Raw genomic sequence first — 27764 nt, 5'->3', positions numbered from 1 at the left:
ATGTTAGATTATTACTCTGAACACAGGGCATAGGCTTAAGAAGCATTAGGTACTTTTGACTTGCCATTCATAATTTTGTAGTTTGTGTAAGTTAGAAAGCATGTTGACCATTCCTTTATTAGCTGATCACTGGGTTGTATGTGTTGAGGGCAAATAAACAGCAGAATAGATATAATTTGATCTGTTTTAAAATAAAATGTAACAATACTACTTAATTTTTTTTAATGTTAGTCTTACAGGTTTACCTTTATTAGGGGCATGATTATTTTATCTTTCAATTTTAATCGTTTGAGGTAGTCACCATTGGCATACGTGTAAGCATTTGGATCACAGTTCATCTCGGAGCAGTCAAGTCATGCCCAAAGACTGCTTCTTTATTAAGGCAATGAAAAAATTTTAGTTGACTAGCTCGGATGGAGTGATATATATTTGAGCAGAAAAATCCCGCACGTATTTCCTATTAAAATATGTTTCTTGCAGCTGTTGATATTATAAAATAGCTTTGTGTGCATTATAAAATTGAGGAATGGTGGTAAAGCAGCATAAAAGAATATATGCATGACTGACCTTCAACAAAATGTTCATGTGTTGCTCCAGATATGAGAAGCTTAAAATACAAGCACCATCACAGTAGAACCACAGCAAGTTAGAAGCATGATTTATTTTTGCAGTAGTTACAGAATACTTGAAAATAAGACCCCTTCTCTGAAATAACATAGCTTTTCTTTTTGAGGTAAATCTTCAGAGCTGTTTGTGAGTTGAAGGAGTGATGCAGTTTGTGTGATGATAGGAGCAAGAACGTTTTGAAAGTCATTACAGCAGTCTGATATAGCTTGCTAGAGATTATTGCTTATTAAAATTTCTTAGAAATTACTTTCCTCAATTTTTTGTTAAATGAGAAATTTGAGATTTGATAAGTTTTGGATAGTAGGAAAAAAGTAATAATCATGCATGTAGTAATCTGTTAATTAAGAACAATCTGTTATTTGGATTGCTTTACCAGACTGGAGTTCTCCGAACCAATTGTGTGGACTGTTTAGATCGCACTAACACAGCACAGTTTATGGTGGGAAAATGTGCTTTGGCTTACCAACTCTATTCGTTGGGATTGATTGATAAACCAAATTTACAATTTGATACGGATGCTGTTAGGTAAGATATAAGTGTGTCATGGTTTTATTTTTTAATTTTTTGTCAAGAGATTTAGGAAAACTATCTCTATGTAGAATAAAAGTGCAACTCTTTATGTCGGAACGATTAAATAATGTTTATTCATCCAAGTTTAAAAAAATCTTCCATACTTGAAATCTTCTTGAGAAAATCCAGTCACTCTGAAAACTTGCTCCTCTGGGAAGGTATGTTAATCAGGCTTCTTACAACATAAGTGCTTATCTCTGTTCTCTTTATATGCCTGAACTTAAAGCTGATTTTTCCTTTTAAATAAATGTAATAAAAGACCCACCCTGGTTTTTTACACTTACTTCACTTGCTTGGGGCAAAATGCTGTCAAAAAAATGAAAACTGAAATAAGTATATGCTTTTATGGAGAATGCCAAACTGATATTTGTATAGAAGTACATCTTGCCTTTATTTCCTATATTTTCCTTTGGAAAAATGTTGTGCTTTTTGCTTCACTGAAGAAAAGTTGTTCTCTCAGATGAAGTATCAATGATACTTATTCAAGCATCCTCAAACCATTTAGGAAAACACAGTGTGTAAATTGAAATGCTTTGGGGGTCAGGGGGAACTAAGCTACTCATTTGTGAGTATGCTTCAGAAATTAGTGTAAGAGTCCTTGAGGTGATGTGGTTTTATTTCTTTAAACTGTTGCTGTGACTGTGAAACTTATGACTTCATTGCTGGATTTGACTAGTGGTTTAGTAGTTTTAGAACATGGAAAGGTAACTCGTATTTCAGAAAAGACAAAATTCTCAGTCTCCCCTCCCCTTTATGTGAGACACATCTTCAGCTTTTCTTCTTTCTCCCATTATCTTCCAGCACTTGCCTGGTGCCAGGAGCTGGTATGTGTCACAGAAACAACCACAGTTGCAGCGTGTTGGCTCACTGTGTAAGTGGTGGCTCCTGACCTCTGCCTGATGGCTAGGGAGAGCACCTGCTGGCTGGCTTCCTCGGTGTGCTGGCCATGGCCTCATCCACCATGTCCCAGCTGCTAGGTGCTGCATGTTTACCTCTGGGAACGAACAACTGCTCTGCAAATACCAGTTGCTGGGCACCCCCCTGGGGACTCAGCAGTTGGCTCTCGAGTTCTAACTAGAGGGGATCAGGCAGTGGGCAGGTCTCTCATATCCACTCTCTGTAGTATCCTCTGCAGCTACCACTTACTTCAGCACCTCAGGCTGCATTTTACTATCTTTCCTTAGGCTTTGCTAGTTCCCCCCTTCCCGCCCCTATTTTGGGAGCCCAAATTTCTTCTGTTGCTTCCTACTGCAGTAGTCCTGTGTTTCCTCTCTATTTTCTCTCCTTCCTGTTTCCTCTTATGCCCCACCACCCAAATTTCCATCTTTTACCATAAGATTAAGATTATAGTAGTTGCTTTGTCTCTGATTTTCCAGATATCTTATTTCTCTATCTCTCTAAAATGTAACTATAAGCCTGGCATAAAAGGTTACTTATATCTGGTCACATTTGACTGATATTTTTTCTTCTTCTCCATTCCACTAGATGTATGCCTGTCTGAAACAGATTTTGTCATCTGTTAAGACTTGTTTCTGAATTACTGAATTCAGAATAATTAAAAATCCATCTCCATAATGCAACAAATTGTGAAGACAGGTGTGTGATATACCCTCTCCATTGTGCAGTCTCTCACTTTGACCATCTGCATTCTTGTTCCCTGCATTGTCTCACATCAAGTATCTGCTTCCTGCGTATTCTGCCTCTTCATTTACACTCTTCTTCCTTAATTTAGCTAACATGTCTGAAAAACCAACTTTTTAAAATCACGTTCTCCAGCTGGCCTTTTTATAATTCTGACTTCTCATATGGTGTCACTGGCTGGTTACAATCCAGAATTTCTGTTCAACTAGATTTCTGAAGTCAACATTTTATTTCATTTGGCCATCCTGAAGGGTAAGGAAACCGTGAGTCTTAAACAGTCCAATATTATGTCTAGCAAGATTAATCTTAATTACTTTGTTGCATGGGACCGTTTCTGCAAGCTATATTTTGTAGTGATTCCTTCAGTGTAATTGTTGTCCCATTTTTTTTCCTAGACAAAGTGTACCTTAACAGCTTATTTTATCATAGGTAGTTAACTGTCCTCTCTGTAAAACACTAGGCTTTGTTTGACTGCAGGCTTAATATTTTGTGTCTGTGGAAGGGTAACTTAATTGTACAATTTTTTTTAAACCAAGTGGATCAACATACTTAATTTAAAGTTGCCTGTGAACCTTTACTGCAAGGTCATTGGAACTGTGTTCATCAATCCCCCGTGGGTGACTGGGAGATTTTTTTACCTGCTGGTTTTTGCCTTCAACCAGCTTTTTAGCTTTTAGTTGACCAGCGTTGCTGTCATTCCCCTTGTATAAAAAAAACCAAACCAACAAACACCCAAAAAAACCCCAACCAACCCGCCAAACCCAAAGAATCAAACAGGAGATTCTCATATGTGACATCATGAGTTCTGAACAATTCATGTGGAGTCAGGTGGGTTTTGGCTTTCTTGTTGATGGGAGGTTTTTTGTTTGGGTTTTTTTTTTTGGTTTGTTTGTTTGTTTGTTTAAGTTACTAAGCAGATGTTTCCTTCTGATTGGTATTTTGTACTGGACCTTGGGCAGAAGATTTGCTGGACAGATATTTTTTACAGAAATTCATTTGCCGCTGAGGTAAGTGTTCTGCATCCAGAACCTTTTAAGGACTTCAGTCAGAGAGTTGCTGGGTTACTTATGTGGTACTCTCCCTTTATTGGAAAATTTCTGAAAGGAATACTTTTGGGGTTTTTGTTTTCATAGGGTTTATTTTGTTATTGTTTTGTTTGTTTCGACCTTCTTTCTTCTAAGGTGTTACCACATGTCGGCCTGAGTTACAGTGTCTTGCTATACTGATGTGAAATATGTTTCCACGGGTTTGGCGGCTGGGGCTATTTTTTTGAGTTCCTTCTGCTTTGTTATTTTGCCTTTTAACTAAACTTCCTGCCTCTTTTAGCAAGGTGTCATCCTTGTCATTGTCTTTCTCAAGCAAGGCCATAGTCTGCATTTGAGAAGCACTTTTCAATGTTATCTTTTAGAGTAGGTGTCATCTTCTTAGGTTTGTCTTGTTTTCTGAGACTGATGTTTTGTTTTTGTCATTCATGGGGAACTTGATAATTTTTGCTATTTGGACTGCTCTCAGTTTGGAGTCTACTGTCAACTTCTTGATGCTAGAAGACTGAATTGCTTTTAGCCAGCTCGCCTTGTTCATCTTAGCAGCCAAGTCTTAGATCACCTTCATCTTCTAAGATGTTCATCTTGCATCTCTTCTTCTTACAACATGCTTTTTCAGTTCCAGCAAATGGTATCTGACTGCCATTCATGCTTCTTACAAGTCATGTTTATTTGGTTTGTACCTTTGAGCCATCGTTATTGTAACTGGGGAGGTTTTTAGAAAGTTATGACAACTTCATTCCCAGTGGACTTGACAGAAAACGTAGCCTTGAGATATTGACATGTTCTGTCCCATTTAGTGTATTTAAAATCACTTAGTTTGTGAAGGTATGTAGTTTGTTTTCTCCCTGCAGACTAGTAGGACGTGTTATTCTACCTGAATCTACAGAAGTGCATATTCTGTAGTGTGAATGCATTCTGATATACTATAAATTACTGAAAATCTTAGTTCAATCCTTCTTAGTAATTATTATATCTGAAAAAAATTTCCACATATTTATCTGAATAAAGAATAGATGCATAGCTTTAAATTTCAGTGTTTGTAAGTTAATAGCATGTTTTAATGAAATACTAGTCTTTGTAAACTGGCAGAAGTATTTAGGAGAAGAAAATGTATTGCTTGTTAAACAGAAAGATGTTATAATTACAGTACTTTATTATTTTTTTATCTTAAAAAACTTTTCAGTGGTTTGATAAATGACACATTTTGCTTTTCCTTCAGATTATTTGAAGAATTATATGAAGATCATGGAGACACACTTTCTTTGCAGTATGGAGGTTCTCAGCTTGTCCACAGAGTAAAAACCTATAGAAAGATAGCTCCATGGACTCAGCATTCCAAAGATATTATGCAAACGCTCTCAAGATATTATAGTAACGCTTTCTCAGGTAAATTTAAAGTGCTTTCTTTCAAGCCATTATTTAAAAAACATCTTACTTCTGATGTTCAGTAATCAATACTATGATCTTATGGCAGAGATCCTCTATACTATAACTTCCAAATAATTTGGTAAAGACTGATGGCTATCAAATAGGTATTCTGATCTGATTAAGTATTTCTATCCTATGCAAATGCATGCTGTAGTGCGTAGCCTTATTTGATAAAAGTTAGTGAACTGATGTGAGAAGTATTTAGAAAATGTACACGTGTAGCACTGAAACTGCCAGTGACATTTGTAGATCAACAGAGAAGCAGGTAGCTGTTACAGAGCTGTTAAAATGATGGACAGAATGGCTTCAACAAATATAAGGAAATGGCTTAAACACAAGTAGAAGGCTTCAAGTGGAGTAGTTCTTGTGATGTTTCTGGGGACTTCGAAGAAGAACCAAGCTCTGATGCACATAATTGTTTTGTATGAATAGAAGCTACTAACTGTTGAATCTGTAGTAGAAAAGACAAAATTAAATTAAAAGAGCCAGGTCCCCCAAGTAAATAAGCTGGTTTTTTAATTAAGTTATAAAATATTACCTTACTACTATACCAGCTTATATCCGTCATTGATACTATTCTGCTTTGTTGTGGACATTGCTAATTGAAAAACCTCTTTGAAAAATGCTGAACTGTACCTTGGGCCAAATAATTGGAAAAAATAACCTTTAGTGTTTTCAGAAGTCATGAAAGACCTAAAAGAATGATTTTAGGGCAGTCTAAGACATGTTAGGATGACAAACGTGTAGTGCTACTGTGTTCTATATATTGTGTCAGTCCTCTGTTAGTCTTTTTTCACAAAAGCTGCATAGCCAGGGAAAGACGTAGCCTTGTTTTTTTTCCTGGTAGACTGCAATTATTTAGAAACTATGTGAACTGTAAAACAGCGGGTTGGACACTGGCTAGAAATACTTCAGTAATCTCTGGTTGCTTTGGCTGAAGTTACTGCTTTTGTTAGTGACAATTCTGTGTATGTAACAAAATGTGAGCATACGGCTTTTAAAGTACTTTTTTCTGCTTGTAATTAATGTAATTTGTGTATCGTATTCACCCAAATTAAATGAGAAATGGAGAGCTTATTTATTTCAGTGATATGGTCTCTTATCATTTGTAGTGGCAATAACGGCTTCATCAATTCTTATGAGCAAAAGGAAGCACTCTTGCCCTATTGCCTGTACTGATATGTACAAGATGGAACAAGTCTCTGAAGCTGTTCATTTTTATGCCAGCCACTTAAATGGTTAGGTGGAAGCTTGAGCAAAGTTTTACATCCACATTTGGGGTTGTGGTCTGCTTGCAAGGATAGTCACAATATGCATGTATTTTAGTAATAAAATAATTTGTTCTGGAAAGTATCTTACTAGAAGAAGAAGGTATACAGAATGAAAAAGTCCATCTTGTCACCTGGGCAGACTTGTAGCTGAGTACACAAACAGACGTTAGTCTTTACTGAAGTCAATATGAAAAATGGAACTTCCATAAAGGTGCTGCACTGGTTTCCCTGATTTACTTATGGTTTTGGTATTTGATCCCATTTGAGCCAAAAATTTTTGGTGCTTTGTATTCTGTGTGTTTGAAGATAGCATTGTTAAAACATAGATTTCAATATTGTATTTACTGCATTTTTACTATAAAATTTTAAAACATTAATGGCAGTGAAATTTAGAGGTTCACTTTCCAACACTGCCTGTTCAGATGGCATCTGCAAGCCTATTAATGTGACAGACTGAGAGAGATCATTTTATTCATGAAGTTTGCTCTGAAAGCAGAGATAAAGAAAGCATTTTTAGAATGAGACGTGCAAAACAGTGACAAGTGGTGTTCCTCTGGGGTCAGTACTGGGACCAGTGCTGTTTAACATCTTTGTTGGCAACACAGACAGTGGGATTGAGTGCACCGTCAGCAAGTTTGCTGTCAACACCAGGCTGTGTGGTGCGGTCAGCGCACTGGAGGGAAGGGATGCCATCCAGAGGGACCTTGACAGGCTTGAGAGGTGGGCCCATGCGAACCTCAAGAAGTTCAATAAAGTCAAGTGCAGGTCCTGCACGTGGGTCAGAGCAATCCCAAGCACAGATACAGGCTGGATGGAGGATGGCTTGAGAGCATCCCTCATGATGGAAGAGGTGGATGGTTAAAGGAGATGGTCATGGGGATGTTGGTTATGGAGAAGCTCAACATGACCCAGCAGTGTGCACTTGCAGCCCAGAAAGCGAACCGTATCCTGGGCTGTGCCAAAAGAAGTGTGGCCAGCAGGTCGAGGGAGGTGATTCTTCCCCTCTACTCAGGTCTCCTGAGACCCCACCTGGAGCCCTGCATTCAGCTCTGGGGCCCCCAATGGAAGAAGGACAGGGACCTGTTGGGGCAACTCTAGAGGAGGGGGCCAGAAAGATGATCAGAGGGCTGAGGCACCTCTCCTATGAAGACAGGCTAAGAGAGCTGGGGTTGTTCAGCCTGGAGAAGGGAAGGCTCCAGGGAGACCTCATAGCAGGTTTCCAGTACTGCTGGAAAGGTGGCCTACAAGAAAGCTGGAGATGGATTTTTTAGAAGGGCTGGTAGTGACAGGACAGATTAGATGTTGGGAAGAAATTCTTTACTATGAGGGTGGCAAGACACTGGAACAGGTTGCCCAGAGAAGGTGTGGATGCCCCATCCCTGGAAGTGTTCAAGGCCAGGCTGGATGGGGCTTTGAGCCACCTGGTCTGGTGGAAGGTGTCCCTGCTCATGGCAGGGAGGGCGGAACTCAGTGATTTTTAAGGTCCCTTCCAACTCAAGCTATTCTATGTTTCTAAGATTCTGATTTACTATACTGTACTTCTTGTTACTATACATCACATATCCTTTAAAATACAAATAAAAATCTGAGGGCTAGCCAATTAATGAGCCAGCATTTCCTTGTGTTTCTGATCTGAGAAGTTTTTAATGCTTATGAATTCTATGTAGCAGTAGTAAACAGACTCAGAAAATGTTTATGATTTCCTTGAAGTCATGTGGTATATCAGATTCCGATTGCAAGTGGCCTGCTAACAGTGCCACCTAAGCAAATTAGCACACTTCTTCTGTTTGTCTGTCATAAAAAATACATGATTCTAAAATCTGTTGACCTCAGAGCTCTTAGGATAATCACTACTGATCAAGTTGTACAGATGAGAAAAAGTGAGACATATCTGTTAAGTGACTTGTCTGGACATACTAATCCAGTAGCTAAGCCTTGGACTTGTAAGAAAAGTAACTTTCAATGTGGTTTCACCCTAGTTCGTGATATGTGGCTTAGCTTTTCTATAGATTTTCTATATGTTGCCTGTATAATAGAAGAGTGAAGAATTAAAAATATGTTCTCAGGATCAAGCTAGTGACTGAAGGTTAAAGAAAAGCATGGTTTCCTCCTAAAAATATGGGGCAATAATTCTACATTAACTTGAAAAAATCTTCCAGTTTTAGGCAAAAATTCAGACTCTTTCACGCAATTTTTTAGTTCTAGCATTTGAAAAAAGTAAAGGGTGCAGTGTAGTTTGGGAAGGCAACTGTTTGAAGTCTTCTGCTTATAAGCAAATGAGTTGTACCAGAAAAAACATCATACAGCTAAGAATTAGGTGTTCCTTCAACACCCTCTCTGGGCAAGTATTCAGATTATTTGAATTCTAAGATTATTATAACATTTTTCTTCCATTTGTGATTGTCAGAGAAATTAGGAAATAGTATTCTAAGTAATATTCTTCTAGCTTTTATGCCTTTTAGAATGTAATGTGATGTTGCAGCCTTCAGTGCTAGAGTTGCAAGACGCATAATAAGCTTCTGGAATCTGAAATAATCTATTTATCCACAAACAGGACTGGATATAGTAAACTACCTTGTAGTGTTGTAGGAAAGTAAACTTAATTACTACAACCTTTTAGTCATGGGACATTATAGGCCCAATTGCATTGAATCTCTCATGATTTAGTAATTTGTCATGTAGTGCAGTTGCAAACTCAGATTGAGAGCAGTAGATTATTTTAGGCCAATTCAATTAAATGGCCCTTTCAGTTCCTGTTTTCTCAAATGGTCTTAAAAATGTGCTAGTATACACGTACATTGTAGTATCTTTTAAAAAAATCAGTGTAGTCTTTCTACTTGCATGTACATAATTAACATTTGGTGCTAACAATGAAGGGAGAAAACCTGTTTGCTCGTTTGTCTGTGATCCACAGTGCATAGACACATTCTTATTTATTTATTTTTGAAAGGAGATATTTTTCTATCTAGATAAGAAAATTGATCTGAAAAGCTCCATATCCTGTTTTCTCTGGCCACTGTTTCAAAGAAAGACAAAAGCTTTCATTGTTTTTGTTCAAAATTAAGCCTGTTTTTCACAGAACAAATTTCATTTAGTTTTATTTCATTTTAGCATCTGTCATATAAGTAGTAACATAGTTTAACTGTTTTACAATTACTTACTTAACAATTTCAGTATACTTTCTGTTCCTGGAGGCTTGTCTCTGCCTTTCACTTCCAGAAATTACCACCAATTTAAACCTATTTGCTCCTGCTAATTAATTTTGTCTTTAAGGCTCCTTCAGTTCCTGTGCTTAAAGTAGAGAACTTTCTTGGATTTTGTTCAGCACTTTCTTTAAACCACTAACTAAATAATTTATCAGGGAGAAAGAATACATGCTATTGCTTGTGACTCTTTCTTTCTTTATAATCTCAGTGACCTCAAAAAGTTTTTGGCTTTTGTTTGCTTTTTTCAGACCTTTTTACTGAGTTTTGCATCGCTTTCTTGTACTGTTCCTGGCCTTCCTCATTCTCTCCTTACATCTTGGTTAAACTGTGACACTATTTTGCAGAAACAATATGACCTGCAAACCATAAGGACTTGCATATGCTTATACTGTGTAGAAAAGTTAATGTTTATAGTTGGTCCTCTTAAGAAAATTGGGAAGGTGAGGAGCAAGAAAGAAGGTAACATAAGTATCTTTTTTTGGAAGAGTGCTCTGAAGCAACAGTAAAAATATCCAGAGGGAGGATGAGTGGATAGAAAAGGAAGAAAAAAAGCCAAATTACAGATGAGAGGCCCTCTAAGTAGGGAAGGGGAGCCAAGCAACATCAAGAGGTTCCCCCTTTCTTTCCCTTTTCTGTACCTTGCCCTGTTGCACCCATGTGACACTCTCTACAGAAGATCCCACTTGTAAATACTGACCTCCACATAGGCACACTTCTGTAAAGTACCATACTTTTCTATGATCCTACTGTCACCAAATTTCTACAGATCGTTTGTCAACTGCTTGTGCATCTTAATTCCCTGTGAAAAATGTTACTTGTTGTACAGAGAGAAGAAATGTTCAAATTCTGGGCAGAAGAAGAGGTAGCGACTGAAACTTTGGTGGTCAGGAACCAACTTTGTCCTTGCTGTCATACCACCACTTTGTGGATTTTGCCTGGTTTCTTACCTGCTTTCTTGTATACTGAGACTTCAGTTTGTCTTTTTGATGCAGTGTTTTGCTGAAGGGACGCTCAACTCTCATGATACTCTTTTTGAAACATGGAGAAAACTGAAGGAGTAACACTATTGAACTAGTCTGAACTATTCCTTGTCTGATGATTAATGAAGTGCAAACAAGAGTTGGAGATGAAAGCTTTCCCTGTGCTCATTCCTCAGGGCACAAATAGGGCTCAGTTCTCCATATATTCCCTCCTATCTAAAGATCCTTTGTGTGTAAGCTGCCTTCTGCCCCTACAGCTCTGCTTGCAAAGCTGTCTTTATCACAGTTCACCATCCCCAAGCCCTCATCTGACTCCAACTTTTCTTTGGATCTGTTGTAACTCATCCTGTCTGCAGCTAGGTAACAAAAGAGATTTTAAAGATGTAAGTGAAAAACAATGTTTGTTGTCATGCTTCATCTACAGTGGTATGTAACTGCTGGATTTTAGCACTTGCCTTACTTAGTTTGGTGAAGCTTAGAGTATGGCAAGAGAAACTGATGAATTAAGCCAACAGAAAAAAAGTCCAAATTATTAAAAGGTGTTTGTGAAGTTTAATAATAATTTCATTAACTATTTTTGGCTAGAAAACCCTCAAAGAATTAGTAATTTTTGTGTTATGTCAGAAACTTGTGTATTGTATGGATACTGTTTAATTTCATTAAATCATTCTGTTATTTGGGCTGCAGTAAATTCATCATGATATGTCAGATTCTCTGAAATATGCATTAATAGATGCAAATGCTTTGTGCATACACATATAGGCAGAGATGGGAGACAGAGCTGCAGGGTGAGGTCTTCTGTGAGGGCTCTAAGCAGAGCTTCTGCCTCAGCCCCTGTGTGAGAAGCCAAGGAAAGAGGCTTTGCTGGTATCAGCTCCACATGCACTGCAGCATGGCAGAAGGTCGGGTCTAAGTGAAGTTTTGTTATGGTGGTTGAAGCCCAGAGGTCCCTGTGAAAGTCATAGGACATACACACTCCATCTGTGAGGAGCAAACATAAGAAACAAGGCAATGTCTGAATGGGCTTGAGCTCTGCAATGTTCCTGCTGTTAAGTGTACCTCTTGTCTAACAGATGCAGACAGGCAAGATTCTATCAATCTCTTTCTGGGAGTATTCAAGCCTACAGAAGGAAAACCTCATCTCTGGGAACTTCCCACTGACTTTTACTTGCATCACAAGAACACCCTTAGTCTGTCACAGACCAGGCGAAGGTATTTTGCTGTTCTATTTTTTTGTTCGGTATTGTTCTAATAAATTTTAAAACCCCCCACGTTGTTAAAAAAATAATTTGGTCAGCCTGTCAAAAACTTGCTTACTGTTTTCTCAGTTTTTGGGAAAGCTTGGGAAAAAAGCTTCCTTTAAGAGATTACCAAAAACTGGATGTTGGTGTTTTGAAGGGTTTGCTTTAGTATGTTATTTTCCTGTTTAACTGAAAAAGAAAGTTTCATTTCATATGAAATCCTATCCTGCAATGTGAAACGCTTCACTGTTTTGCTGAAGTACAGTTACCACTGTCTTATTAAGCAAGGTACAGGTGTATTTTTGATGGTCAGATTTATTAAGTCATTGTTGTATTTGAGACTATGTGATGACGTTGTTTTGGGGTTTTTTTGTGTAATGCACTTAGTATGCAGCTGTGCATACCAAGAAGCCCATGATTTTTTACCTTCCTTTCAGCTATGCCTAGCCTGTTTTGAAGAATATTTTTCTTAATTTGCATTCCATTGTAGTTGCACAATAATATGTGGAAGTAATAGAGCTGAAGCATAAAAATTTTGAAGTCATTTTAGAGTGCTTCACAATGTGGACTTATTTTGTTAAGTATTATAAATACTGTGTGTAAAAAATATAATTAAAAATATCTCCATTTTAGTAGTAAGGACAGTACTAGACTTGTTAACTAAATCATCTCTCTTAGGAATTTCACTGTTTGTATCTTTGTTCTCTGAGTCTTAAAGCTCTGTATTGCCAGCAGTAGATCTGAATATCTGCGTTTAGATTTTGGTTTGGGGAAAACTGCATGTGTTGAAACAGTGCGTTCAATCCCTGTTGGCTGCTTATTCCATTAACCTGTTGTGGCAGCTGGCTTGTGATACGACTGTTTCTAAATTTCAATCCTTTTGTATTGTCTCTTGAGGCTTCTCTTGATGCTAGCTCATGTGTAGGAAGTAGTTAGGTGAAAAAAGCTCTTCCAAGCAATTTTTTTGTTTCTACCAAACTATTGGACAAGTTCTTTGTGTAATTTCTGCCTGCCTGGCTGTGCAGTGCCTCTTTTGGATTCCTTGGGCACAGCAGCAAAGGAAATAATGAAAACCCAAAATAAAATCGAGGATATAGGAAGGGGAAGGAAGATGTTGTTTCCTGTCATTGAAACTTCTTTTGACTGTGCTTTTCCTGTATTGTATTTGTCTCCTCATCAAAAAGAAGAGATTTCATAATGAGTTTCACATATTTGCTTTTATATAACTTGTGGTTCATGTGAAAAGACAGTGAATATGGAAAAGAATACTTTCTGTTGCCCTGTTATTTATCATTTATGCAAGCAGCAAAACTGGGTATGTCTGCATAGTTTCTGAAGGCACTGGAGAAAATGGCTTGCTTAGCACGGCCTGATGCAGTGCTTTAAGAACAGGTGGGACTGCTGGGCATAGCTCATTCCTTTCTGTCTAGGACATACATAGTTCTTGGAATTGAGGTGTGCCTGTTATGCACCATTTGCTGAGTCCCACTAACAACTCTATCTCTGGACATGGGAATACACCCATTGTTTCCGCTCCAGGTGGTTACAGTGACGTGGGTAGGAGGTAACTTCATTAATACTCTGATTACAGCCTGCACACACACATATTTGAAATAAAAATCAATGAAGATGAAAGTCTTTTCATCCCGACTAATGAAATACAAGAAACCATCAGAATTATTTAGAGAAGGAAGTAAAGTATAGTTGAGAAAATAAGAATATGTAAACACAAATGAAAGATAAAACATACTTTATTTTATGAACGTTGCTTGACTTCCTTTGTTGTTGTTCAGAAATCCTGAGTGAGCTTCCAGCAAGACCTGGTTTTTGCTGTTAGCTGTGCCAACAGACAGTTCCCAGACTTAGGATACCTGTCACATCAAAATGTATTGTCTGTGTGGAAGTCAGCTGCCTTGACAATCTTCTGATTTTATTATCATTGACCTCCATTTCCTCAGACCTTTTTCCTAAATTTTAGGAGCTGAGTAACAAGTGGTGGGTGGCATGGAGGTTGATGCCTTTTTTAAAAAAAATAAAATAAAATACCAGAACATGAGAAATATGTAAATACCTTCTATATGCACTAAGACCTTAATTTGCAGTGTTGTAGCAGTAGGCACCTGAAATGTATTTTGTTTAATAGGAAAAAACCGCTCCTTCATCCATACCTGTCTTGATCTTCATGTGTTTAAATTTTGTGGCCTGAGATAAAAGTAGTAGGATAAGGAGCCTGTTTAAATCCTCCATCCAAGGATAATTTTTTACTTTCTTCCACACTTGAATTGCTAATGTTTACTGAAGTGACACTGTATGGTTGGGTAACTGTTATGTTCAAACATTTAGACTGGGTACAAGATCAAATCTTATGTATCTATTGCGTGTCTGTTTTTCCCGTACAGCTATACTTATTGGTGGACCGCAGGTGTGCTAAAGCATTTACCTCTCCCTTTTGATGAAGGTAGGAACCATATTTGTTCCTTGCCTTACAGAGTACCCTGAAAAAAAAGTTTTAGTCACAAATGCTTTTTAACTGTTTTAGATCCCAAATCTGAAAAAAAATCATATATTTCATAATGACTGCTATTTATTTCCAACCTGCCACATACACCGCAGCCCCTCCAGCTCTGATGAGCTATGATTTTTCAACTGCAGGATGCAAGAGAGACCTAATTAGCTAAAACTTGTTCTGCATATGTTTATGTGCCATGAGACAATTCTTTCCAACCCCACCCCCCTTGCCTACTAATATATTTATAGTGTCTGCTGGTGGTTGGGTTCCTGTTGCAGATGACAAGATATAGCTAGTGTGTCTTATTTCTCTAGGATACTGTACAGCATTTATTAGGAATTGTCATGAAAGGAAATCAAATTATGGTGGTTGATAATGGATATTTATTAAAGATGTGCTGCCCATCTTCATATCATATTTTCTTGTCTTAGAGGGCTATAGCTATAAAAAGATGCCTGGTAGCATGGTTAGGTAAGCAGGCTACTTTTTGTTTAGGTGTTTGCAGTCAGTAATTGTTAGTAAAAAGATTATTTTTTTCTTTTCCTCAGTGACATGTGCTGAAAACAGGCGCAAGCTGACAGTGAAGAAATTCCACAAGTATGAAGAAGAAATCGATATCCACAATGAGTTTTTCCGGCCGTATGAGTTGAGCAGTTTTGATGAGACCTTCTGCTTGGCAATGACCAATTCTACACGGTATATTGGGATGTTTTCTGACTATAAATCCTTAACTGAAAGCAGATTTGGTGTGAATTAAATATGTTCCATTTATTTGATTAAATCTGTGTAACACGATAGGTTTTGTGGGGTGTCTGAGGGGTTTTTTTAAGCTTCAAATTTAGCAAACTTCTAGAAACTAAATCACAAGACTGAAATGGAAATGCTACTCTAAAAAAAATCTGCTAAGATAGCACTTAAATTTCCAATTATTTTCCATTATGGGGTGCTAAATGTTTGGGCAGTTGAAGTGAGCTTGAAACAAGTTTTTCCCTGTGGACTCAGATCTCGGAGGCTACCTTCAAAGCAATCATTTCCTAACTGCTCTGCTCTCATTTTACAGTTGTTTTCTTCAGCTCATTGTGTTCTCATAACGGGCTAGATAACTTTTTTTTTGGCAGCAATCAGCTGGATATGCTAAGCATAATTAATCACACTTTAGCTAAAGACTTCTAGGCAGATTGTTACATGTAGCTTTTTGACCCAATTTGACTGTTGGCAGCATTTTGAAAACAATATAGCAGAGTTAGAGGGCTTCTTCAGCACGGGGATGGAGCACATTGCCCTAGCCACCTTAACAAGTGGTAACGTTTGCAGATGTTCTATGGGACTAGATAGTGCAACTGAAAACTTTTAAAATACCTAAGAGGGTTATATTAACATGGTCTGTGATCATGAAGTTAGATCTTGATAATTTTTTTATAAATTTTTTTGTTTTAATTCAAAGGTAGATGTTAGAGGTGGTTCTTCCAGAAAATTGAAAAATTCTCTGTGTTAAATTTTGCTCATGAACAATTTTTCCTTTTTATTTTGCCAGAGATTTTATGCCTAAGAATGTGGGGATTGATCCAAGTCCATTTACTGTTCGTAAACCTGATGAAACTGGAAAATCGGTGCTGGGGTAAGCCTGAAATATGAATTTCTGTTCTGGTTTAGTAGTAGTGGAATTGTAATGTGAATAATTAAACATGTGTGTCTGTGTAGCATATTCTGTGTTACATGGGAAATAAATAAGAATCATTGGTGTTATACTGTAGAATTGCATACTTTGAAAATCATATCTGATTTGAGATTTTTATTGACACTGGGAATTCTTTATTCAGACTTGTTTAATCTTCTGTTTCCTTGGACTCTTCCAAGTGAAACCAATGAGAAGATTTTATCTAGAATAAAGATACAGAGGGTGTTAAAATTTAATTATCTATTCATACTGGTGGCAACTGTATTCTCTATTGGCGATAACAGGATCGTTATTATTCTTGTCTTTTTTAAAAACAAAAAGTACAAAGTAATAACTCTTGAGTAAATAAAACATATCCTGAAACAGGAATAATTGACAATTTCAGCATAGTTTTTTATTAAATGTTTTATTAGAATATTTATAGATAAAATTATATAAAACAATTCAGCAACAGTTATTGGGACAAATTAATATTTCATTTAGCTGCTTTTGCATCCTGGACTTGCTTAGTTACTTTATGCCATTGTTGTGTTTAACCTGCTGTGTCACACAAGGGCTATGGGGACTCTTCCTGGACCAATTCATTTTCTCTTTGATACCTCATGTTAAGGAAATGTTTTGTCAATAATGACTGAACCTCTGCTCTCACACCATTGTAAGTTCTTCTGAAAACTTGCCATTCTGTTTGACTGTCTCGTAAATAACATCCATTGTGCCTTGACCCTGAGGGACTCATGGTCAATAAATATTGAGAGCAGATGATGCTTATCACTAGTAGCACCTGTTTTCATGCTACTGGTGTTCCCTCGGAATAAGCAGAAAGTTTGTTAAACAGTTACACAGTTTACCTCTGCAAAGAATTGTGAATTTGTGGGTACTTTTGAGGATAAGCTTTATATCTGTGCTTTGGTATAATGTCAGATTTTGGACTAACTGGTTTCTCTCCAGATATTCCATTAAATACTTGACCATTATACATTTTCCTCAGGCACTTTGCTTCAAGCTCTCCACTGTGATTTTTAGGGATTGTTATGAGATAGAGAATCAGCTGGATCAAAGCCATGTTCCAGGACTCCCTGGGTATTGCTCATAAGGCTTCCCATGCATTGGCTGTGCAGTGTGGTATAAGATGGCTTCCATCTTCCACCTTACCCATATTTAGCTGTTGGTAGAGGTGATATCTTTGCCTTGCACATTTGTCATCATCTTTTGATCTTCTGTGACCTTCTGTTTCTGGAGAATTTGGAGATCTGTTTTCTTCTGTAAGTGTTCCAGTCCCTTAGGACAATTGGATCTTGGCCAGCTTCTGAGTATGCATTGGGGATGGGGTGGGGATATTGCTTTTACCAGTGTTTGGTTACTTGCTCTATTCTTCAGCTTTAAGAAAGGACTGCTTTTCTTGTGACCTTCACCTCATTTAGAAAAGTAGGGAACATAACCTTATTTTCTTTAAAAAAAAAGCAGCATGTCTTCATAACTTCCTGAAAAATTCCATCTCAGGAGATGTCAGTTTCTGCTGAGTCAGAAATTAAGCTTATCTGTGGTGGTTTTTGTGCTAAGGTATTTGTTCCAGCTATAAGAATTCTTCTGGTATTTTAATGCCTTTGGGGGTGGGATACACTGTCAGCTCAAGAACGTTTGTAAGGACTCTCCTACTTGTTTATATGTGTTCCTAAAGTGTATAAAGTTTAGCTAATTCACTACAGGGATAAACTGCTGTATGAGTTTGGCTGCAAAAGACAGAACTCTGTGACAGTCACGGTGTGCTCTGCTAGAGCTCGAGTGATATTGGTGACCTTCATGCCTTCGCTGATGAGAACACTAGAGCTGCAACTCAAAACTGCATTTGCAGCAAACTGCATGCTGTTGTCAAAGTCTCTCTTAGCATGCTGCTGTCTTCCTTTAGGGCCTTCCTTTACAGTAAGTCTCACACAGTGTCAGTGTGTATATTGACAGTCACTTCAGCAAGGAGGAGATGTTGCTTCCCCGTTTCCAGAACTGGTTTATCTATAATCATATTCGTTACCTGCTTTCCAGTCCCTCTTCCTCCAGAGTCCTTGAAAGATTGTGACAGTGTCTGGAGAGGAAAATGTAACCGCATACCCTTCTATGGGCAGTGGGAAAGGATGTAAGAGTGATGCAGTTTCTGATGGGTGTGGTGATGTATTCCTTTCAGAGTCTGTAGGTTAAACCCAGCATTAGTCCACTGAAATACAGATGCTGTATCTTAAAGAATTCTTACAAATAAGGCACCTCTGACTAGAAATTCTAGGAGTGAGAAATATATGACACATAAAGAAATGTTGCTGATTAAAGAACTGAATTGAGGGGAGAGGTATGGAAAGGCAAGGGAAAAACGTGGCATTATGATTGAGATTTTTGGGCCAAGGAATAAGAAAGCTAGTGGAGGAGGTAATGTTAATCAGAAAGTGAAACTTTTTCCCAGATCAAAACCAAAGATGTTATGTCTCAGTGAATTTTTATTCCTTTCTATTTACTCAGTCTGGGGGAACGATTTAAGTAAAGAATCAGAGAATTGGTGGAGAAAAGCTGACATAATCCTTTGAGCTCTTTTTAAATGCTCTGGAATAAGAAGAGATTGAAGAAAAGTGAATCAGGTGGGGGATTCAAAAGATGAGCAACAAGTTGCTCCAGAGGATAGAACTCATTTCCCCCTGTAACACTGTAACCAAAATTAGACATTTTAAATAGCTGTTAATATCTTGCTGGTTTCATAAATACATGCTGCCTTTAATAACAGGAACAAAAGTAATAGAGAAGAAACCGTGCTGCAGCGCAAAACAGCTGCTAGCGCTCCTCCACCCCCAAGTGAGGAAGCAGTGTCAAGTAGTTCTGAAGATGATTCTGGGACAGACAAAGAAGATGAAGGTGCTGTTTCTCAACGTTCAACTCCAGTAAAGGTGACTGATACAGGAGACAACACAAAAATCACAGAGGTAAGAAATCATTGTGGCAGGCAGAAGGCTAATCGTGGACATTTCCTTAAAAAAAGCCACAACAGTGAATGTTATAGAACAGTCAAAAGTAAAGCACTAAGAAATTAAGTGAAAAAAGTGTCCATTGTCATTTCATCGTGTAGATATTAGCACAGCTGCTTATGAAACTTTGCTAGTACCCTTGTCATGTAATAGTGAAACACGGCAGAAAATAACATTTTTCAAAAAATGGAAATTACTGCTAGAAACCTGTGTCATTTGAAAAGTACTCAGGTCAGGTTTAGTCCATTACATAAAGCGTAAAATATATATATGTTAGTGTGTTCAGAGTAGTAGTGCACTTCTGATCATTGTCCCTTACACGTTCGGGCTCACATCATGAGGTAGTTTTAGAGCATGCAAGGGGATTGCTTTTTGGATGAAACTAAACAGGGAGATGCTTCTCCAGGAAGGTACCTGATCTACCTACTTAATCAACATTTAGTCCATGGGAGCTAATCTGGACCAAACCCCCTGAAAGACACGTAGTATGGTTCTGAGCACCACCTCTTTCAGATACAATTGTGCTCCTTTTGAATGATGCCACTCGCTGAAGTGGATATAACTGTAGATTAATTTTCAATCTGGCAAAATTTCGGCCTCATGTATGTGAAGATTTTTAAATTGCTGTTTCATAATTGTGTGGTCTGACAGTTCAAAAAAAAAAGTTAAGTCCAAAATGTGCATGATAATGTTGTCACATTGGTCCTATGCTATTACGACTACTAAGGGTGAAGATAGTGGCAGGATAATAGTGAAATTCTGTATGCACAGGCATATGAAAACTATGTGTATTCTCAGTTGTGGGCTATTAATCTTTTTTTGCTAGCATAACTCCCAATTCTGTTGGAAACCCCTGGGTGCTAATTTAATGAAAATATTTGCATAAAGTATTATGGAAATATCTATTTTATTAATTCATGTAACATTTCTTCACATTCTTTCTTGTAGATACCCACTTTGAGTACCCCTGAAAATGTCTTAGCAAAAGGATATGCTAATGGAGACTATACAAATTTGGAAAATACTTATGTTGTTTTGGGGTTTTGGTTTTTGTTTTTTTTTTTTAAGTCACAGCTAATTCAATGTGCTTGTACACGTTATAACTTTTGAAGAAATGTCAGTATTTATGACCTTAGTCAGTATAAAATGTAACACCTGATTGGCAACAGAGAATAAAACTTTTTTTTTTCCTGCTACAATTAAAATTTTCATTCCATTCAGTCATTAGCCTGGGGTTGTGTATTATCGGGTAATGGAAAAGCCGCCTGTACAATACTGTCTTCTTCCTAACCTTAACAAAGCATTTTCAATCAAATAGCTATGAATTCATGCAGTATTGATTTTGGACAATTTGGATTAATTGTTATGCCAATACAAGTTTTACACATTTTATCTGAAAATTTTCCATCTGAATGACAGAGTACTTGTTTTCCAGCACGTCGCATTGTTTCTAGATTTTTTTTAAGAACAGAAATCCAACCTGAAATTTTATTCTTGATACTTTCAATTGCATAAGTTACCTCACATCAGTTTTTCCATCTGTGTATTGAACACACTTCAATGCTCAGACCTAAGGTATTTTTTTTAGATTTTTAAGATTCTTAAATGAAAAATGCATATAAACACAAAATACTATTTAAGATAGTATTGAATTTTAATGACTTACAGTTGTGCAAGCTATGCTGGTTCTTAGTAATGCACATGAAATATTTTCCATTTTATTAGCACCTTTTCAAACACTGAATTTTAGTTACAATTTGTGTTGTTAATTTGTGTCGTTGCTAATTAAAGTTGCAGTGCTAAAAAGGATTACCTATTCAGTTATGTTGAACTACTACATTAGTAATTAACTTGGGTTATTATTAATGTCTGTCTGCCATTGTAAATTTCTTTACTCTCTTCAAAAGTACAAGGCTTCTTTTAATGTATATTATTTTTGAGGGCATGATGTTTATGGGAACTTTCTGTTCAGAATCCAAACATACAAATTAGAAAAGTTAAAGACTGTGTTAGACCTTAGATTTTAACACGTTCACCATTAAAAAGTCATTTAATTTGTGAAGTGTTGTTTTTCCATTACCAGGCTAAGCAGAGCATCAGATACAGGCTTTTCAAGAAATCCTTTGGAATTATTTTTCCGGCAATGGCAATTATTTGTTGTGTCTACACATGTAGTTAAACATTTTTAAAAAGACCTTTAATGGAGGGTTTCAAAACTTTATAGCTAAACTGAATAATGTGACAAGAAACAAACCTGCTATGACTGGAAAAGGTGATAATCTATCTAGCTGATTAAATAAGTGTCTATTTTCTAGAACTGGTAAACCATAGAAATGTTTCAGATACCTTTTATTTTTTCTTTCAAGTTAAGCTTAACTTCAAAAAGAAAATGTAATGAAGAATTCACTTCAAAGCCTAAGCTCACAAATACTACATTTTATGTCTCTGTTTGCTAAACTGACAACTTACTAGTACTCTAACCAGTGTCAGTCTGCATTTCACTGGTTTATTATTTGTGAAAATGGATTGTCTATAGTATTGTTCAAAAATACTAGATGTTTGGGTGAAAAACAGTAGTGTGGGGTATTTTTGTATGTAAAAGAGTTGATACTTGTAAGCTTATATTTTTGGGTGCATTCTTGAGTAAATACGGTTATTCTGGAGTGACTGGATGTTTGGTCAGGGAGTTGAATTCTGGTATTTTTTGCATCAGCAACTGTAGAGAAAAATCGTGTTGTTATTTTTCAGGGAGAGGGGAAACCTGAAACAGCTAGTTCCTTTCTATTCACATCTTACAGAAGTTAATAATAAAATGCTTTTATACTTCGGGTCAGGACATATCTTATCGAAGTTGTTCTTTGTCTCTGGATCTTTTAGTTCAAAAAGAAAACTTATTTTTATAGTTCACTGACTTGCAGTCACAGATGTCTTTTCAGTAACCCCCTGCAGTTTAACGCTGAACCGTTAGACACAGTGATGTATTGCATGTGCATTGGATCCTTGTTATAGTTGACTGACATGATTGTGTAATGTATAAAGTAAACCCAGTTTTGTTCAACCTGAAGTTTGTAATTATTTCAGAATTAACAGAAGGAAATGTGGAAGCAAATGTGGGAGCATGTTCTGAATTAATATGATTTATTCTATATTGTTTCAACACATAACAGAATTTAATAACTACATCATTGTATGTCCTATAAATAAGATTTATTCTCCTAATATGTTGTTTTATCTGATACTATCTTTCAATAAACCTTTCCTTTACTTGTTGAACAAATGTCTTGAATAATATTTTTAATGAATGATTTATATTAAAATAAAAAACAACAGATATGCACAAGCTAAGATTACAATGTATTTGTAATACATCGTTTGTATTTTTGATAATATAAAAAAGTGTATTTGCTTGCACTTTTGGAATTATTTTCAGGCTTAGAAAGAATTCCTTGCTTGAAAGCAAACTTATCTTTGGACGTTGCTGATATCCTCAGTCTGAATCTTTCTCTGTATGTTCCAGAATGTAGTGCAATCAACAAAAGATGTGTATGGAGTCAATCTTTCCGATGTTCCTTCAGAAGATGATCTCACAATATACACTAGGTGAGATAAATTTTCAGTGGTAATCAGTAAAAAAGATAATTGGAACTGGTTAAATATTGTCAAAATGCTGTCTTTGATTAAACTTATTAAACTATAAATTTTAGAGGCATTTGTATATAGATACTTTTCTGTTTTTAAAATCAAACTGTTTTCAGATGTCTGTGTCAACTCTGATTTCAGTGGAAGTTATGCATATGTGTCTGCAAAATCAAGAAATTAATGGCGTTTGAGAAAAGGGGTGTATGAAAACTACTCATCATCTCAGAAAAACACTGTGTGTATATTGAAGTGAATACTTGACGCGTGCATTGAAATGGGCTTGTGTGCATTTATTTTTATTTTCTAATGTATAATAGCAGGGATTACCTTGTTATATTTGAAATATTTTCAATTTGCGATGGAAGTTTTAATTCACTGTATGTTCTTATTTGGTGATATGTGATGGTTAATCCTGACTTAGTTCATTAATCATCCCAAAACTTTTTTTAATTTTTATTTAAAAGTCTTTCTGTTAATTTTTCTTCAGGGGTAGCCACTTCTCTTGCACTCTCTAGTAATTTGAAATTTCCATTTCTACCTATTTCCTACATGCTAAGTAATTTGAAGATGGTACATTTGAATAGGGTTGAGGATGATGTTTCTCATTATCTCTGAAATTTTTAACTTCACCTATGCCTCTAGGGTTGGTTCTTTATTTTAACTACTTAAAAATAGATACCAATTCGACAATTACCCTTCAGTGTACTGGATAGTTACTGTTGTTCTGCAAATGGCGGTGTGAGCTGGTGTCTACTGTAAGTCACCTTGTGCAGAATGGCACTGATAACATCCAGAATTGCAGCTACTTACCATTTTATTATTTTTTCAGGCTGGACTAACATTGTCTGTTGTTGCAGTAGCACTGTGAACTCTGTGGGGGCTTTGAAGCTCCCTGTTCATATCTTTTTAAAGACAAAAAAAAAGTTGCATATATTTAATTTCCCTCAAGAAATGCAGGTTCTAAAAATATAACAATTACAAATTCCTTACCTCTTGCTAACAAGACATAGTGTTATTTATGGTCAGATGTGTTGATTTCTGTGGAAAGTATAGATTTTACTGACATCCTTTGTTACGGTGTACATCGTTTGAGAATAGCAGCAATTTATTTCACAGTATGATTGCTGTTCTCGCTTCAAGTTTTTCTCTATTATTGTAATAAGGGAAATGGAGACGTAAGATCCTAACTCGACATCATTGGACATGTTATGTATTTTTTCCTTTATTAGCATCAGGGACTCACAGATTTAAAGTACCTTAGGTTAAGTTACTTTACGTCAACTGATCCTCGTTAAGTCTACATGCAAATGCAGACAAAAAGTAATTTGAATCTGTTCAGCCAATTTTTACTGATGGCTGAGGTATCTTGTGTTAATTCTTATCAAAGTAGAAATCGCAGAAGCAGAAATCACAGATGGGTTGAGGCTGGAAGGGATAGGAGGTCCCTCAAATAATTTGAGGATGTATACTGCAGATGAACTGTGCATGGTGTCTTAGTCTGGTAACTTCCATGTGTTAATTTAGGCCTTGTTAGTTTAAGAATATTGGATAATTTGAAGCAATTAATTAAATTACACCTTTAGTTTACCTTTATTTGTTCTTTATAAGCTGGTTTCAATAGCCAGCTCCTGCAGTAGAATATCTTAGTTATCTTTATTTCCATTTATTAATTTCTTATTTAGAAATGTATTTATTCCTTCAACACCCGAAGTGATGTCGCATGTTTCTGAGGCTTTTGTTTCTACAGCATAGAATCTGAACGAAGCAGAAAGAAAAGCCCCAGTAATTTGTTCAGGAATATATTGTGCCTTTGTCTTCTGTACACTCTTCCATGTAATTGCTTTTGCACTGTTAATTTTCCCCTGTTAAAATGTAGTAATTTTTTTTTTAAATAGACAAATAAGACTATTTCTAAGCTAAATGGAAGCTAACCATTAAGAAAAACCCTCCATCTCAGAAAATTAAAGTATTAAATCATAACACTTCTGGTTTTACTAGCACAGATGCGTTGGGTGTGAGATAACTACGTATACATGTATTTGAAACCCTTTAACCGTTCCTCTTAGAATAAGTGAATAAGGTCAGTGATTAAGTACTTGTTTTAATTTTTCTCCAATTCATTGCTAAGAAAAAAAGCCATAACAGTATCTTCCACCTTCAGTGTCTTCCAGCAAATATTTGGAGATGGGGTAATTCTCCCAAAAGGTTGTGCTTCTCAATCAGTGATCTGGACTAACAGCATTTCAGCTAAATAACCTAGACTCAATTTGGCTGAAGACTTGAGAGAATTTTTGTCTCTTCTGCTGATTTTTCCCATAGGCTATTTATCTGACTGCTTTGAAAAAGACATGGGAAGTTGACTGCAGTGGGCTGCCTGTTTCATAGGAGTGGAAGCTTGTTTCTATCCCATGGCATACTAGGTGACACCAATTAATAGGCAAACCTTTTTCAAGCTAAAAGGAGCTGCTGAGTTCTCACATACACCTACTGTAAAGTTTTAAAACTTGTTTACCAGAGAGGTAGATCATGATCAGTCACTTCTATAACAGGACTTAAAGACTCAGGTTTTGATGTCGTTTTCTTCCATTTGTTGAATTTTTGGGGGACCGTTCTTTTATTTCTTTGATTTATTTTCCTGTTTACTGTTTTTCACAGGTTTGTTCAGCTGGGACAGAGTCAGTATAAACAAGATAAGAGTAGCCAGCAATTTTGCTCAAAACACCACTTGGAAAGGGTTATAAATTTGTAAGTACTCTCTTTCTTTTCCCCTTTAGCCTGTTTTGTTTTTGTCATTGGACCTGAACGATCATCAGGTAGATTTGACGTGAAATTGTTTGAGGGTCATATTTCTGTTGCTTTTACTGCATAAGAGGATTCAATGCATAGTTTGAAGTATTGGGTTCCTACTCTTCCTTGTAACTAAAAAAGATTTTTTTTCTGGGTTTTTGGTTGTTTTTTTTTTTCATTAGGTTTTTTTTGGGGGTGGGTTAGTGTTTGGGGTTTGTTTTGATTGGTTTTGGTTTGTGGTTTTGGGGTGGTTTTTTTCTGTTGGGTTTTTGCTTCATTTTAGTTTTTGTAGTGGCAAGATTTTTGTATTCAAAATTCTTAGCAGTCCTGAGTTATCACAAAACAAAGTGCTGAAGCTATTGAGTTTAAAAGGCAATTTCTTCTTGCTGTGATTACTTTTCAAAGAGGTAGTTCGAAAGGGATTTGTTGACTTGCATATCCTTCATTAAAAAAACGTTCAAGATTGCAGTTTAGTCTTTTAGTGTTCAGTTATCTGATTTTATTTGTTCTGAGAAGGCTACAAGTGCGCTGTATTTGTTTTAGTAGACACTTGAAGAGTATGGTGAGGTCAAACAGGATATTTTTATCATTTTATTTTTCTGGTGAGTGCTGGAGATAGGGAAAAGTGGGAATTGATTCCTGCTGTTTGTGCACTCAATGACTGTACGTTTCACTGAAGTCAAAGGATCTATGCTAGCTTTAATCAGTATGCAGAGTGTTTTAATTGAAGAAAAGAGCATCTTGAATATTGCATAGATGTTACTTTTAACAATTTTAACAAGGCTGCTACATTTTCCTCAGAGGTATCTCCTTGGGTTTTTTGGTTGTCTGGTCTTTGTCACATACTGGTTGTATGAATTTGTCAGTCATGCTTCAAGCTGAAGAGATAATGTTCTTAAAAGTTCATTTGTTATAATAGATAATTTTTGCATCTCGTTCCAAACAAGTAAGTAGGTCGTGACAGGTTTAAAGGGAAGATCAAGCTCCAAATGCTTCTTCACAGTTAAACACTTCTTGAATACTTCAGTCCCAAAAGATTAGTATGGGAGCCTGTCCTGATTTGAGCTGGGATAAGAGTTAATTTTCTTCCCAGTAGCTGGTATAGGGCTGTGGTTTGGATTTAGGATGAGAATAATGTCGATAACACACTGATGTTTTAGTTGTTGCTGAGCAGTGGTCAAAGGACTCTTCAGCTTTTTATGCTGCCCTGCCAGCGAGTAAGCCAAGGGCCACAAGAACTTAGGAGTAGACAGGTCAGCCAGGACAGCTGACCCAAACTGGCCAAAGCGATATTCCATACCATGTGACATCACACTCAGCATATAAACTAGGGGGAAGTTGACTGGGGGCCACTACTGAGAACTGGCTGGGCATCAGTTGGCAGGTGGTAAGGAATTGCATTGTGCCTCACTTGTTTTGTATGTTTTAATTCTTTTATCTGTCCTTTTCTGTCCTATTAAACTGTCTTTATCTCAACCCACAAATTTTACTTTTTTTTCTGATTCTCTTTCCCATCCCACTGCAGCAGGGGATTGAGTGAATGGCTGTGTGGAGTTTAGCTGCCTGCCGGGTTAAACCACAACAGCCATATTCAGCAAAGCCAGTTGTGGTGAGATGGTAGGAGGATTGCTCCCCAGGGACATCTACCAAGGGAAATAACTTCTATGTATTCTGTTGCGAACAGAATAACTTTCAATTAATATGAAAAATAACTAACATTAAAATTACAATAGGTGCATATATTTAATTTATACTGAAACAAGGAATTTAACTGTTTGAGATTATGGATTGATTACTGCTGTACAAGAATGGCCTCTAGTGATAGGCCAGATCATTTGCATCTTTTCTTAGTACTGGTATAAAAAAAAAGGTCATGGTATTATCCAAATGTCATACTATTATTGAAGCAGCTCTTAGAATTCAGATTACCAAGTCCTAACTTCCCAGTTGACATCTTCCTTTACTGTAGGCAGCTTGAAGTTTCACCAAGGCAGGTTTTTATTTACTTTTGTCTCTAGGGTACATGATCTCTCACCCAAGAGTACGGCCATTTCATAGTACTGCAAGACCTTTACTGCAATCCATTGATTTAGAGAAGGCTCAGCTTTGTTTCCTGCACTGCCTCTAGTCCACCCCCATATG

At 36.7% G+C, this 27764-nt stretch overlaps 1 protein-coding gene across 3 annotated transcripts in view; it reads left to right on the top strand.

Annotated features, from left to right (window-relative positions):
* Positions 1-27764, top strand: part of FIG4 (FIG4 phosphoinositide 5-phosphatase) — a 77162-nt gene that overhangs the window by 31557 nt on the left and 17841 nt on the right. For all 3 annotated transcript variants that reach the window (XM_056342989.1, XM_056342987.1, XM_056342988.1), the window contains exons 14-22: positions 1004-1152; positions 5104-5270; positions 11843-11981; positions 14410-14468; positions 15068-15215; positions 16054-16137; positions 18959-19154; positions 22714-22796; positions 25491-25580. In XM_056342989.1, the coding sequence (XP_056198964.1) occupies positions 1004-1152; positions 5104-5270; positions 11843-11981; positions 14410-14468; positions 15068-15215; positions 16054-16137; positions 18959-19154; positions 22714-22796; positions 25491-25580 (1115 nt within the window). The remainder of the gene's footprint in view (positions 1-1003; positions 1153-5103; positions 5271-11842; positions 11982-14409; positions 14469-15067; positions 15216-16053; positions 16138-18958; positions 19155-22713; positions 22797-25490; positions 25581-27764) is intronic.

This window comes from Falco biarmicus, chromosome 6 (assembly GCF_023638135.1).
Source record: "Falco biarmicus isolate bFalBia1 chromosome 6, bFalBia1.pri, whole genome shotgun sequence".
Taxonomy (NCBI): domain Eukaryota; kingdom Metazoa; phylum Chordata; class Aves; order Falconiformes; family Falconidae; genus Falco; species Falco biarmicus.
The sequence above is the reverse complement of the archived record's forward strand: the minus strand, read 5'-3'. Positions and strand labels throughout refer to the sequence as shown.